The 14334-nt window shown below is 42.1% G+C and overlaps 2 protein-coding genes across 8 annotated transcripts in view; both read left to right on the top strand.

The window, feature by feature from the left end:
- LOC114798208 (nuclear receptor coactivator 3-like) overlaps nucleotides 1–3499 on the top strand; it is a 49879-nt gene extending 46380 nt beyond the window's left edge. For 4 of the 6 annotated variants that reach the window (XM_028993711.1, XM_028993708.1, XM_028993709.1 and 1 more), the window contains exons 21-23: nucleotides 956–1136; nucleotides 1324–1495; nucleotides 2058–3499. In XM_028993711.1, the coding sequence (XP_028849544.1) occupies nucleotides 956–1136; nucleotides 1324–1495; nucleotides 2058–2069 (365 nt within the window). In that variant the 3' untranslated portion in view covers nucleotides 2070–3499. Of the gene's footprint in view, nucleotides 1–955; nucleotides 1137–1227; nucleotides 1496–2057 lie in introns of those variants that run through there. The other 2 variants (XR_003751031.1, XM_028993712.1) reach the window with 2 other exon arrangements.
- A 1155-nt stretch (nucleotides 3500–4654) lies between these two features.
- On the top strand, nucleotides 4655–12894 carry hm13 (histocompatibility (minor) 13). Of its 2 annotated transcripts, XM_028994831.1 has the most exons (13): nucleotides 4655–5035; nucleotides 6353–6451; nucleotides 7088–7170; nucleotides 7753–7841; nucleotides 8288–8373; nucleotides 8868–8993; nucleotides 9097–9154; nucleotides 9278–9361; nucleotides 9877–9913; nucleotides 10026–10128; nucleotides 10269–10354; nucleotides 11344–11517; nucleotides 11924–12894. In XM_028994831.1, exons 1-12 carry the CDS (start codon nucleotides 4808–4810, stop codon nucleotides 11489–11491), a joined length of 1227 nt encoding a protein of 408 aa, XP_028850664.1. In that variant the 5' UTR covers nucleotides 4655–4807; the 3' UTR covers nucleotides 11492–11517; nucleotides 11924–12894. The 2 variants fall into 2 exon arrangements, with proteins under 2 accessions (XP_028850664.1, XP_028850665.1); XM_028994832.1 differs by lacking the exon at nucleotides 11344–11517 and having other exon boundaries at nucleotides 4808–5035.
- The last annotated feature ends 1440 nt before the right edge of the window (nucleotides 12895–14334 follow it).

Below are 14334 nucleotides of genomic sequence, written 5' to 3'. Positions count from 1 at the left end.
GAGCGTTTTCTTTAGTGAGGTCAGCAGAAATGAGAATCAGCGTTCGATGACAACCTCCACTCCTGTAGATGGCGCTGTACAGCTGGGTATTTGCTTGACATTTCAGGCAGAGTGGAGCTGCAAAGCATGACAGGCTGATCACAGCATCTTGTATTTCAGCTTTGTTTTTACATTTTCAGTGAACTGTGGAATATGGCAATATGTACAGTATCACAATATATTGTGATATCCTTGCCAATACACTCCCCTACTTGATTAGTGAATCCTAATAGAAGTGCAGCTCATTAATTAAATCACAAGTGTGCCTTATCACAGCTCTTTATTGAAAGGGTGTGGAATGTTTCATTTCTTACAACAGGCAGTGACCCCACAAGAAGTGCCAATAGAGTTGGAATATATTTAGAATGCTGTCATGTAATATGCACAGAATTGAATTACTGATAATTGTGCATTGCTCACCAGCGACATCTATCTAATGTAGAGATGTCCCTGCCTAAATACTAGTTTGTGTACTGTATTAAAATATATATACACTGTAGTATATTATACTATATATACAGGATGTTTGCTGCTACTGTATTCAAAGTGTTTTATTAAAATTTGGGGATGTTAAATGGAGTGCAGTAGAGGTACTCTACGTTGTGAATGCTGATAAAATTGACCCATTGTGCACCATTTTTAAGTGAAAATGAAGTGATTTTTTTACTTAAATGTGTCCTCTGCTTTTAACCATCACCCTTGGTGAGCAGTGGGCAGCCATGACAGGCGCCCGGGGAGCAGTGTGTGGGGACGGTGCTTTGCTCAGTGGCACCTTGGCAGTTCGGGATTCAAACCCACAACCTTCCGATTACGGGCTGCCAGTGCCCGAATATCCAAATGAGTTCTTTTAAGTTTTTACTAGGACTTAGTGTGCAAGCATAATCTGGTGGAATGACTAGTCATGGTATACCTCCAGGAATGGGACAGCAGGGCGACCCCTCGTTTGCCCCATCAGGAGGCAGCCCCCCCAACCCCATGATGTCTGGTCGCCTCGGCCCTCCACAGAATCCCATGATGCAACAGCAGCCACAGGGTAGCCACATGTACCAGACAGCTGACATGAAAGGATGGCCACAGGGAGGCATGGGCCGTAATAGGTACGTGTGTATGGCAGGTTGCACAGTCATCTTCACGGTCTTAAATTACCTTAAGTGGAATAAAGTTGATTGTGTCCTTCATTCCACACAGACATGAGTCAACCAGAACAGAATCCTCACCTTCTTTAATCAAAAACATCTACCTGTCCATGTACCCTGCCTGATTGGCGTTTCTCTCCTACTACAGCTCCTACGGGCAGCAGCAGTTTGGGCAGCAGGGGGCAGGGGGGCAGTACGGTGGCATGATGATGAATGGGGGCATGGCGGGTAACACCGGTGCTGGTCACATGGGGCAGATGCCTGGCCAAATGAACATGAACCCCATGGTGATTGGGAGGATGCCCATGGGCTCTGATCAGGTAAGCAACTATCTAATGATGCCTTGAAACTCATCATATAGTTTATCACTTAATATTGATCAATATCATAGTTATGTCATATCCATTAATCAAATAAACATCACTGGATGACGACCCCTTTAAAGTGAATGTATTTATTTCAGTAGAAAATAGATCTGCAAATATATTCCAATGTACTGTGGTTTGACCGTCATTGGACATTGGTGAAGGGACACACATAGGACATAAATTCTCATCCACCCATGTTAAATGTTTTAGGTTCAGATGTTTTTTTTTGTGTAATATGTGACTGTTTACAACTGTGCCTCAGGTATCGTAGCATGGTAATAAATGCTTTATTATAATCAATATACAATTATTTATAGGAATGTTGTTTTTAGATAATCTCCAGCTATTATATATTTAATTTGTAGTATGTTAATAGTATGCATTTTTACTTCATGACGTTTTAATTTAGAAAATTTTATTTTTCTCATAAGGGATTGGGATTGATAGATATCTATATTTTAATTGTGATTCTAATCACCAACTTGAACCTAATCTGCCACCTCCACTCTCTTAGAAATATTGCTGAATGGAGAAGTTGAGCTGCTGTGAAATGGAGACACTGTGAACCCCAAGAAGACGAGTTCTGTGTGTGTGCTTGTGTGTGGCCCTGTGAGATCAACAAAAGAAGACACACACACAACCTGTTTGTGAATGGGACACACTGTGACACACATAGCAGTGACTGAAATCCAAACATGTGTACAATTTCCCAACCTGTCTCCATGATCCTCCACGCTCTTGTGTTGTGTTGATGTTTTTTTTTTTTTTGTGGCGGTGAGTCCCTGACGCGCTGGACCAAACAGTCGGAGCAGAACATACTTTAATGGCCGCAGTGACAGCATTTTCTTTTGAATGTATTTCTACGCTGTGCGGACCCTGCAATGGGCTGTGGTACAACACAACACAATGACTTTGGCGGTGGATTGCACTTTACTGTTAAGGCTGGCTGGCAAAAAGCATTGTTGCAATATTTACTGGTCATTTTAGCCTTCAGTCATACAGACTTTTTTTTTCACCCCCTTCCTGTCTCGGGGGTATCATAGGTGTACAGCAAGCATGGAGTTTCATGTATTTATGCAGATTTAAGCAATAATCCTTCCCCTGGCTTCATCATCTGTGCATTACATTGAGGACCATCTATTCGAAAACAAAGGTACTGCAGTATTAGATTAGTAACGTCATGGTCTAAGTTTTCATTTCATCTGTGAATATTAATTGTACATATGCTTAAAGTGTATTATATATGCTTTTTGTAGGTCATATACTGTTTTTTTGCACAATGGTAATAGCTTAATATTCAACTTTCCTTGTTCTGTGCTGTAGGTCAATACAGCTTTTTTATTTTCAATATTTAATAACTAGAGCAGGTGGGGGGTGTTTTTAATCTCAAAAAACCGCCATGTTTGTTCTTTAAGCACTTTTTAAAAAATATATATATTTTTTTTGGAAATTTAAACCATGGACACTTTCCACAGAGGAAGGTTTCACAAACGTTTCTCTCAATTTGCCTAAAGAAAATGAATATATTCAAGCGGAGCATATTCTGCTTTTTGAAGATCAGTGAAATCAGTTCACAATTTGATGGATATTGCAGAGTATTCTATGATTTACCATTCCAGTTGTTTCCTTCTTTTTTTGCTTTAGTAGCTACGATTGAAGTGAAGTTTATATAGGAACGTGTTTCTTTTTTAGACTTATTTAGGGCCTTATTTAATTTTAGTCTTTATCATGTTTTTTTTTTTTTTTTTTTTTTTGGTCGTCGTCGTCCCCCATAGAAATCTACTTTAGGAGGCTTGTGCAAATCCAAAGATTTTTTTTGTTCTCCATTTCAGGTGCTGAAATCAGAGATGTGGGATGTATTCAGATACTTAGAGTGAAGAAAAAAGCGAGACATGTTCTGTACTTCATTCAAATGCTATTAGTTTAGGAGGGTGTTTTTTTTTTTTTTTTTTTTTTTTTTGGTCAGTTTTGGGGCTCGGCCGAATGTTTTAAATTGAAATGCAGTGGTTTAAATATGAAAAATAGAGATCTGAATTTACTAAGGCATTCAGCCGCTTTTACTTCAAACGTGTTTGCTGTTCTAGTGAATACTGTGTACAAGAGCTGAAAATCATGTGGCACATTCAGCTGTTTTCTCTGTGTTCTTCTCCAGTTCTGGTTAACCTGCATTCTGCTGGTGAGAAAAAAAAAGTCATCTGGGTAAACATTTCTAACTTTGGGATGTAAATTACAGTTGCATTTTTTCCTTGTTTCTTGATGTTAATATTGATGTAAATACAAATTTCTATTTAAACATTTCCAGATTTCTTTTGAGTGTTCTTTTACTCACTGGTACATATGAGGCCTTTCCAGCAGATGACCCCATAGTTGTGTTCAATCGCAGGGTATGAACTTTGACCCTGTGCATATATTTGATGATATTTGGTTTGACCAGTCAGTAACTTAACGCTACTGCACCGGGGCAGTGGTGGCCTAGCGCGTTTGGAAACAGACCCATATTCAGAAGGTTTGGATCCCAGTCAAGGCATCATTTCACAATGACGATCACTTCACTTTCACTACACGGCTTGAATTCGTCGCCTAGCGGGTAAGGAAGTGGACTTGGTGCTGGTTTAAATCTCTTTAATAGTCAAGGGGCCGTCCCCACACACTACTGTTCTCCAAAGTGACTGGTTAAACACAGTTTTGTATTTGCTGTGTATCACAGCTATCATTTGGACCTTCGTAAGGTGAAAAATAAATGGGGTGGGGCACTGACACTGACGTGTAAGAATCAGCAACACACACACACACACACACACACACACATAAATAAAATCTCCTGCAAATATTTATGTAACGTCCCACATCAATGTCACTGCTGTTTTGAAGATGGTCCCACACCTAAATCCCATCTGGTCAGAACATGACTTGTTTGTTGGTGTATCTGGTGATTTACTGTGCACCGAAGCAGATGGACAACACATTTTGATGCCATATATTCACATTTTTCTGTGCAACTGTACACTTTTATAAATCTGAAACAGCACGCCTGTGTAAAATGCCCTCGTCTTGTCGTCTTTCATTTTTCTCAACGTGACTCCGCACCGGCAGGCGGCGCAGTCGGGCTTTAAAGAGTCGGCTTGTCGGCCCCCGACGAAGATGGCAGTTCCCGGGGAGAGTTAGGGAAACGTGGCCTTATGACAAACAGGTAGTTCCGACCAGCAGAACGCACCGACAGCCCGCAAACTCTCGTCGCTCCAGGACGCACCGTGACAGCGCGCAATGGCCGATGTGGACCAAGGATCGTCCCCGCCGAGCGACGGGGCTCCGCAGGCTCTCGACCCCCCGAACGCCATCGACACCAACGGAACCGACGTCGTGAACGCCACCGTGGCCAAGTTCGTGGCGACCCCCGAGGGCACCGCGCTGGCGTACGGCAGCCTGGTCTTCATGGCCCTTCTGCCCATCTTCTTCGGGGCCCTGCGCTCCGTCAGCTGCTCGAAGAGCAAGGTAGGACCCGAGACCGCGGAGCGCGTCGCGTTGTCTCCATCCCCATCCCCGTCCGAATTTGGGAACAGGGGCCGCAATATATATAATTCATGGTAGGACGTGACCGGGTCTGGCTGCCGCGTACAGGCGTCGTTTCGAGCCGCTTCTGTCCAGGGTTTGTTGGAGTAGCGGGCCGCTGGACGTGTTGCCAGATTGGGCGCCTGTTTGAAGATGATATTTTGGACAAAAGGCTTGTTGAGAATAGGAACCCATTTTTAGTTTAGGCGTGCCACTGCAAGTGCTCTTGGGAGTGAAATACTTATCAGAGAGATTCGGCCCTTTGTGTTTATTTATGGAAGATATTTTATACCCGAATGATCGGGTATCTGGCAACACTTTCCAAGATCTTGATGCGTAAGTGCGGGCAGAATTTCGGTTTCACACCTTTTCTTGCCTTGATCAGTAAAGCTACAGGCCAGTCCAGGTCCCACATAAATCAGCGGAACCGTCCGGTTCTCTGAATTGTGGCCTGTGTGGGTCAAGGTCGACTGATGCTCTGTTCTGACTGTTCGCCTGTCCTGCCAGGTGTGTGACAGAAATGCAACATTTTACTACTTGTGGGGATTAAAATGTAGAACTGGATCTGAAAAACGACATGTGCTGACTCAAATAAATCTTTTTTAGGATGCAACTTGTCTAGCTTTATATTACAGTATCCTATAAATTTACTTTACATCATGCATAAAAACTGCCGTCGGCGCCAGAATGGAGCACAGAGCATCACTGTGACCTGTTTCCTGGAGAATTCCTCGGAGTGCCATCTCTTATTTCACTGCACTCAGCTGAGAATAGTCAGTTATTAAAAAATCACTCTAATAGGTTCTCTGTAACAAATTATATTATGTGTGTGTGTGTGTATATATATATAATATATATATATATATATATATATATGTTTATTTCCTCCCTCAATCACACAGGAATAAAATGTTCTAAGGTAGTAGTAGAATGCCTGACTATATTTGCTTTAGTTTGGCCGGTAGGTGTTACTTCATCATTAAAAAACCTGAAAAAGAGAATTTTCCAGGCCATAAAGTTTTACAATACAGAATAAATGCATTCAGGAAAAGTCACTAAAATCTGACACGTGAATGTATAACATGAAGTACATTAATTCCCATAACTATGCTGCATGAGAAAGGTTTATTTATTTTTTTTTTAATTTTTTTTTTTTGCACAGAACATGTAGTTAAATGTATTATTTTTTTCCCCCAGGAAATTCCTGTCTAAGAACCCTGGTTAGATCCATTTCAATCTTTATTCCCCTCCGTACTGCAGAATTCTTCTGACATGCCAGAGACCATCACCAGCAGGGACGCGGCGCGCTTTCCCATCATCGCCAGCTGTACGCTCTTCGGCCTCTATCTGTTCTTTAAGGTAAAGAGAAATGAAAGCCACCGTGTTAACGTGTCACTTCCTGCAGCGCGTCCTGCGATATGGTGTTAAACTGACTCGTGTTTCTATCAAGGGTTTCTTGACCGCTCATGTAGCATCAGTCCAGCATCGGCACGCCGCTTCCTTTCCTGTCTGTGGGCTTCTGATAATTTGTGTCTTCAGTCGAGAGTGAAAGCTGAGAAGAGACTGGATGCGCACAAGACAAACATAGCAGTGGAACCGTTTTGCGCCTTTGTGAATATATTGTGTATTACATTTGTATATGACGTTGTGATCTTTCGTATTCAAGTAAATTATACTCTCCACTGAAAAACGATCCATGCCGTGAAATGATTTGTTTAAGGGAGCGGTTCGTCTTGCTCCTGCAGGAATGTTTGGGATCAGCCAGGTAATGAAATGTTCTACTGGTGATTGGTGCATGGTTTAGGATGGGCAGGTGGGGTTATATCTGCAAAGCATCGTCTGTTTCACTTCCTCACTACGCTGAGGCGTTCCTATGCGACCATAACCCTTTTGTTTATTCAATTGATAGTTTTTTTCTCTGCAGTTAACACTGATTTTTGCACAGTATAAAATGGCGTTATAAATATCTTTATATCTTTAAATATCTGTTTTTAGATCTTTTCTCAAGAGTACATCAACCTGCTGCTGTCCATTTACTTCTTTGTGCTCGGGATTTTGGCTTTGTCTCACACCATGAGGTGAGCATTGTGACTCCTGGTCTGTGTATCTGATTATTATTGCTATAATGACAACCATTCAGTATAGATTATTTTTTTAAAAAGGTTTAAAGGTCCCATGACATGAAAATTGGTCCCCTAGCCTGTCTATGGTCCTGCAGTGGCTAGAAATTTACACTTATATAAATAAGTCATTCTGCTTCACCGTTCAGAGAGCGGCAGCTCAGTCAGATCTGGAATTTCTCCCCTTATGTCGTCAACGTCTGGAAAACGTTGTTGGCGAATGATGTTGATAACGTCATTTCCGCCAATGCCTGCACACTTTTATAGGCCGCTCTCCTCCTCGTCCCGCCTCTCTCCTCCTAATTTGCATTTAAAGCTACAGACACCTAAATGGCACGTCCTTTTTAAGTTTCATTGTATGACTGAATTGCGGAAGAGACATCAGATACAGTACATACCTATATAAAAGCAAAAAGATTTTTTTTTCCATGTCAGGGGACCTTTAATGCTAGATTATGGAGTAATTAATATACTACTGTATGTGTGGTTATGTGGTAATGTTACGTCTTGTAACACGCAGTGTTCTCTCTTCCGTCTCAGCCCCTTCATGAACAGGTTTTTCCCAGACAACCTGGCCATAAAGCAGTACCAGCTGCTGTTCACACAGGGCTCCGGAGAGAGCAAAGAAGGTGACGCCGGGACCACTTTCCTGCCACTGCATTAGAGCATTTATATTACTGAGAAAGAGGCTTGGGATGTAAAAATTTACCTTTGTTTTAATTCATTATTTTTTATATTTTTTATGCGCATTGCAAAAATATAAAAACTATTTCCATATGGGGAAAAGGCTGACTTTGTGTGTGTGTTGTTCATAACATTGATTTTAGTCAGAACTTTGCATTTTAAGCAGTTTCTGAACCCAGAAGAGGTGGTAGTAGCCTAGTTAATGAACTAGACCACAAAGTCACAGGTCCCTTACTACCATTGTGTCCCTGAGCAAGACACTTAACCCTGAGTGTCTCCAGAGGGGGACGGTCCCTGTAACTACTGGATAAGGGCGTCTGATAAATGCTGTAGATGTGAACACCCACTGTTAATAAGATGTCCTACTGAGGTTCTCCATGTTTCTGTGCAGAGATAGTCAACTATGAGTTTGACACAAAGGATCTGGTGTGCTTGGCCATCAGCAGTGTGGTTGGAGTTTGGTACGTCCTCAAAAAGGTACGGCTGCTTTTGTGAACTGAATTTCCTTGGTGGGCATTTTTTCCTGGGTTCATGTGGGTGCATTGTGGTTTGCGGAGGTTTGTTTTTACTGTCTGCTTCTGCATTGTATTCTATTTCACCCCATAATTGCCACCTACATGGTCATAAGTGGGTTTAGATAATGAGTAACTGTAAGACAAACAAAACTCCTTTTTATCACATTTTAACTGTTTCGAACAAAACAGTTTATCCTTCTGTTTGCCAGTAGGAAGAGTGGTTTGTTTTATTGGCCACTGGGTGATTCTATGTGGAAATATGCCAGTAGTCAACTCTGACTGATTGTTAAATGTAGAACAATATGGACCTATAAAATCTGACTATGATGGGCACCTAAAATGATTTATTATAAAATTAGTGAGCTATCCTTAAACGTGGCACTTAAAATTATTCATAGTAAAATGTTGTAATGTAGAAGTCGGTTACTTGAGAGCATTATGTTTTGTAATCGACAGCACTGGGTTGCCAACAACCTGTTTGGCTTGGCCTTCGCCCTTAATGGAGTTGAGCTGCTGCACCTCAACAATGTCAGTACTGGTTGCATCCTGCTCGGGGGGCTCTTCGTCTACGATGTTTTCTGGGTGAGTTTGTACCTGCTTGGACCCTGGACTGAGAATCAAAAGGCTGCTGAATTACATGAAAATGTATTTATTTATTTATTTATTTTTCCATTTGGTTTAACAGGTTTTTGGCACAAATGTCATGGTCACAGTCGCCAAATCTTTTGAAGCACCAATTAAATGTGAGTAAACGTCTCTTAACAGAGACAGTTCTCAGGTGTGGTTCTTGTCTGTCTGGCTGTGGTCATAGGCATTATACTGTTACCATGGTTACCTGATTGTAAATGCCGTCTCCTCCCCGCTAGTGGTTTTTCCCCAGGACTTGCTGGAAAGGGGCCTGGAGGCCAGTAACTTTGCCATGCTGGGTCTGGGAGACGTCGTCATTCCTGGTCAGTTTGCTGCCATGTGGATTCACCACATTGTTTTTTTCATTAAACAGTTAGTTTGATTTTTCTCCCGCTTTCTGAATTCCTGTTCTGTTTCTCAATTATTTTTCCTACTACTTCAGTTCCTGCCACTAGATGGCGCTGTGTCACCTCACTCTAGACTCAATAATGATCAGTTTTAGAATCAGAATATCTTTATTGAATATCTTTAAGTACAACAAAATTAGGTGCAATCCCTGAACCAGAGAGGTATCTTAATTATAGTCGAAAAAGAAGACCTACACTAATATAATAAAAATAGTTTTTACGCCCAATAAGATGTAGAGCTAAATAAAATACACATAAAACGACACCCCAGAAGGGAGAGCAGCGAGCTGCAGCTCTCTTGCTAATCAGTCTTTTTAAAATGTAACATATATTTTAAAGTTCATTTTTACTAGTTTTTAGTTCGTTTTTTTTTTTCCCTCTCAGGCTTGAATAATAATTGTAAATGATGTTTGGTTTCTTGTTTCTTTCAGGCATCTTCATTGCACTTCTCCTGCGTTTTGATGTCAGGTAATGCTGCTTCCGCTGTGATTTTTGCTGCTCATCATGAGATCTGACGTGGGTCTGCTGACCGTCTCTCTCTCTCTCTCTCTCTCTCTCTACTTCTCTCTGTCCGCCACAGTCTGAAGAAAAACACCAGAACCTACTTCTACACCAGCTTCCTGGCGTACATCTTTGGCCTGGGACTCACCATTTTTGTCATGCACATGTACAAGCATGCCCAGGTGAGCTCGGGATGTTCTTTTAAATTTTTTGGGGGTGTAATGGTATGGCGACATATACTCTGATGATTTACGGATTTCTTCCATTGTGACTAGGGATTAATTTATTTTTCCTCCATTGACCTGTGACTGTCTCTTCCCAGCCTGCTCTGTTGTACCTTGTCCCTGCCTGTGTGGGCTTCCCTGTGTTGGTGGCCCTGGTCAAAGGAGAGCTGACGGAGATGTTCAGGTAATCCAGCACCATCCTCTCAATCGCAATAGTGCATCACTACATGCTTTCTAAATGAGAGAAGCTCGTCATCACCCTTAGTGAGCAGTGGGCAGCCATGACAGGCGCCCGGGCAGCAGGGACGGTGCTTTGCTCTGTGGCACCTTAGAAGATCGGGATTCGAAACGGCAACCTTCTGATTATGAGGCCGCTTCCTTTACCACTAGGCCTCCATTGCCCCTGCCCCATTATTATGAATGACTCGTAAATACATCATTTGTTAAATGATATAAATACATAGTTCACGTACATGTCGTCGTCTAAGCTCTTGCTGCACGCACACAGGGCCGTAGCCATAACACTACAGAGCAGCCATGGGCACCTGCCACCTGTTCGGACATGTGAGACCCAGCACATTCCCTGCCAGGGCCGAGACCTGGCTGATAGTAACCGTGACAACAGCAGAGCTGTGACCTTCACGTAGCACCTGGGTGCCTGAGGCTGTGCCCATTTTTACCTATATTATTTAATATATTTTAATTTACTTTAACAGTCTGATGTGGGATGTCCTTGTACAGATTGACTGGCCACTCTGGCCATTTTTTTTAGGCCTTAAAGTTTTGTAACACAAAATAAATGTACGTAGTATCCAGGTCTATAGAATCTATACTAACACTGTAGTTGAAGTCATGGTTTTTAATAAGTTTATGAACATATATTCATGAATGTTTAGCGTAATTGAAGGGTTACTGAAATTCTTTTGTAAAAATGTATAAGAACCCTGTGCATGACATCAGTAGACCTTTTTGTTTTCTCTCACTGTTTGCTCGCCTCGATACTTTTCTTCTTGTGTGATTTTGCTACCATTCTCAGTGGGAGCTGCCGCTTCTGTCTCCTAACTCCTCCTGGTCTTTAAGCCCGGTCCCTTTTTCTCTCCCTTTTCCCCTGTCCTTTCTTCTCCTGGCTTTCGTCATCTTTCTCCTACTGTTCCTCCCCGTCGTGGCGTTCAGCTACGAGTCTGCGGACGAGGTGCTGCCTCACACCCCTCGCCTCACACACTTCCCCACGGTGTCGGGCTCTCCGGCTAGCCTGGCCAACTCCATGCAGAGCTCCCCTTCGTCCCCCCGCCGTCGTCGCCACACTCCCGCCGACATGTAGGGGTCGTGAGGCCCGTACCAGGGCAGGTACTCCCCCCCCATCCCATCTCTTCATCTCTATAACATGCTTTGGCTCGTCGTTGTGCCACCTTTTGCCTTCTGCCATTTTTCTAATAAAAAACAAAAAATCACGTTCACCTTCACCACGGCGAGGTGACCTTCCCATGAATGACTGTGTGATGCTCCGCCCATCCGGTGACGTGGCTCCTTGGCTCTTCTGTGTTCGGTACCCGTTCATGCATGAGTCATATGTGATTGGTGATGATTGACCGTTGAAATCATGGGTCTTCTGTGGGTCCCCCACAATCGCTTAAACACACTCCACTACTGCAGAATGTGCTCGTCCACATTCAGCCCACTTCAAACCAAGTGTGAGGAGGGGCCTGCATGCCATGTCTGCCATAATGATTCATTTTTCCTTTTCTCTCGCAAGGTACGAAGAGGCTTCACCTGAGCTTGAGGCATCTCAAAAAGACGAGACAACAGAGATGGATAAAAAAGACAAATGAGTACAAAACCGATCCCTCAGCACGTCCCTCACCTCAACATTTCACAAGCCCAGCGCCGCATCGGCCTGGCCAGCTGGGGGCGCCGTTCATGATGCCGATGTGTTGTGTTGTACATGGGGGCTGGCTGATGTGATGAATAACTTTTTTTGTTTTTCTGGTAGTGTATAAATGGTTTGTACAAACAAAATGCACAACCGCTTAATCGGTGCCTAACTGTTCCCTGCTTCTGTTCTGTTCTTTATCCACTGCCTTCTGCATTCTTTTTCTCTCTGAATTCCTTTTAAAAAAAACTGAATTTTAAAGTCAAAAGAGAAACGTGATGAAGACAGCTCAGTATTTTTCCTCTTTTTTGCTGAATGTTTGATATGGGGATGAGCCTTTTGTCATTAAAATTGATTTGCACCTCCATGCCAGTTGTACAGTAACGTGAACATTTTTTTTTTTCCATGTGGGGAGGGGTGTGTTGCTCTCATGCATGGCAGCCAATGGGATTCTGTATGTTACAAAGACATGATAATAAAAAAGGAGAGCAGAGTGGGACCAAATGGCCCATCTTTTTTATCTGCAGTGTTTCTTATGGTTTTATTTTAAAGTTCTGGTCTTTTAGAAGACCGAGAACGATTGGAGCTCTGCCATAGGAGATTGGGTGTGGCTGGGTTTATTGTTATTTTTTTAAAATATCTACTTATTTAGCATCACATTCACCTCTTGTTAGCAGCATCACGCTTCGCTTGAAGTAATGTGGCTTTATTGTATTACAGTCTCGTTCTGTTCAACCTCTCTCCAAATATACAACGTTAAGCTTCTTGGAGAAGCGGACTTATTTCTTTGCAATATTTTTTGTTCTATTTCTAATAAAGTGTGGTGTGTATATATGCCACTGTAGAGAAGCATACATTTTTGATTTGTGTGTCTTAACTGCTGGGATGTGCTAACCTTGTTAATGGTTGTGCAATATTCTAAATATACAAAGAATGGGGTAAAGTGCAGACGAATCACACCATTTAACAAATATATTTGTATTTTCATACTTAATCTCCCCTTGTTTAGTGGTAAAATGTACAAAGTGAAAGATTTGGCCTGCTGGACAACAGACCATTTTCTTCTGAAAAGCATAAACTTCAAGAGGTCTCAAACCTCCAAATAGTCCAAAATAAAAACTGCATGCCATGCTACTGCTAAATAAAGTGGATTTTAATTGATCATTTTCCACAGTTGCTGTTGCCAACTGAAGTTAGTTTTTGAAAATTAAAAAGAGAATCGTGTACACATTTGTGACTTTACATCTACTGCTGGCTTAACAGCAGAGGCCATTTATCTTGTTCTATCTCTTTTCTTCTGATGTTGGGCCCAAGGTCCGTTCTCCAGGTGCTCTCTGGCCAACTTCTCTCCCAGTTTCCTTGGCGCCCATGTCTCAGGGTCTTGTCTACGGATGAGCCAACTGCCTCCTATCTTGATCCGTATCTGTCTAGTTCACTTTTCGTGTTCCGTTTATCCAAGGTAAATTCCTCTCTCTTCTCCATGCAGTGTTTTCAAGTAATTATCAATAATGAATCATTTCAAATCAACTTCCAAAAAAACATAATTTAGGTTGTGTGAAGCTTCCCTTCCGCCCTATGGGGGTGAGGTGAACATTGAGCTGAACATCCTGATCCTGCCACCCGGTCGGTCCTTCTGAAATCTGTGTGTCCGTGAACCGCTGCCCTTTGTGTGTTCTTTCAACTGTAGTGGCATCCGTGCCAGATCTGCCAGGAACTATTCGAACGGCGCCACTGCGATATGCCGTATTGTATCTTTTTATAAATTTGCCGATCTGGGTCGGGACCTTGAGAAATTTTATAGACACTTTATTACTTCTCCATTCACCTCCAGATTTAATTGGAACTGAAACATTCCACCTCATTTCAGGTAACAAACTTTATTACCATCTATTACCATCAATTCTCATAATTAAAGAAAGAATTGTAAATAATCACATTGCTGTGATCCTGTTTGGGTTTTGCTCAGATATCATCAGCCAGGAGCATTTCAGGATCCATAAAGTAAAGCATCATTGCAATAATATGGGCAACATTTAACAGAATAAAAAATGTATATATATATTTATATATATATGTATATATATACTTGTTTATAAGTTTTGTAGTCAGTGAATAAGAACGGTAAATACCAGTTTACACTATTAATACAAGTAATGTTGGGGTGGTAATAGCCTAGTGGCACTCGCCTATGAACCAGAACACCCAGGTTCAAACCCCACTTAGTACCATAGTGTCCCTGATCAAGACACTTAACCCTGAGTGTCTCCAGGGGGGGACTGTCCCTGTAACTACTG

Source organism: Denticeps clupeoides, chromosome 10, assembly GCF_900700375.1.
Source record: "Denticeps clupeoides chromosome 10, fDenClu1.1, whole genome shotgun sequence".
Classification (NCBI taxonomy): domain Eukaryota; kingdom Metazoa; phylum Chordata; class Actinopteri; order Clupeiformes; family Denticipitidae; genus Denticeps; species Denticeps clupeoides.
The sequence above is the reverse complement of the archived record's forward strand: the minus strand, read 5'-3'. Positions and strand labels throughout refer to the sequence as shown.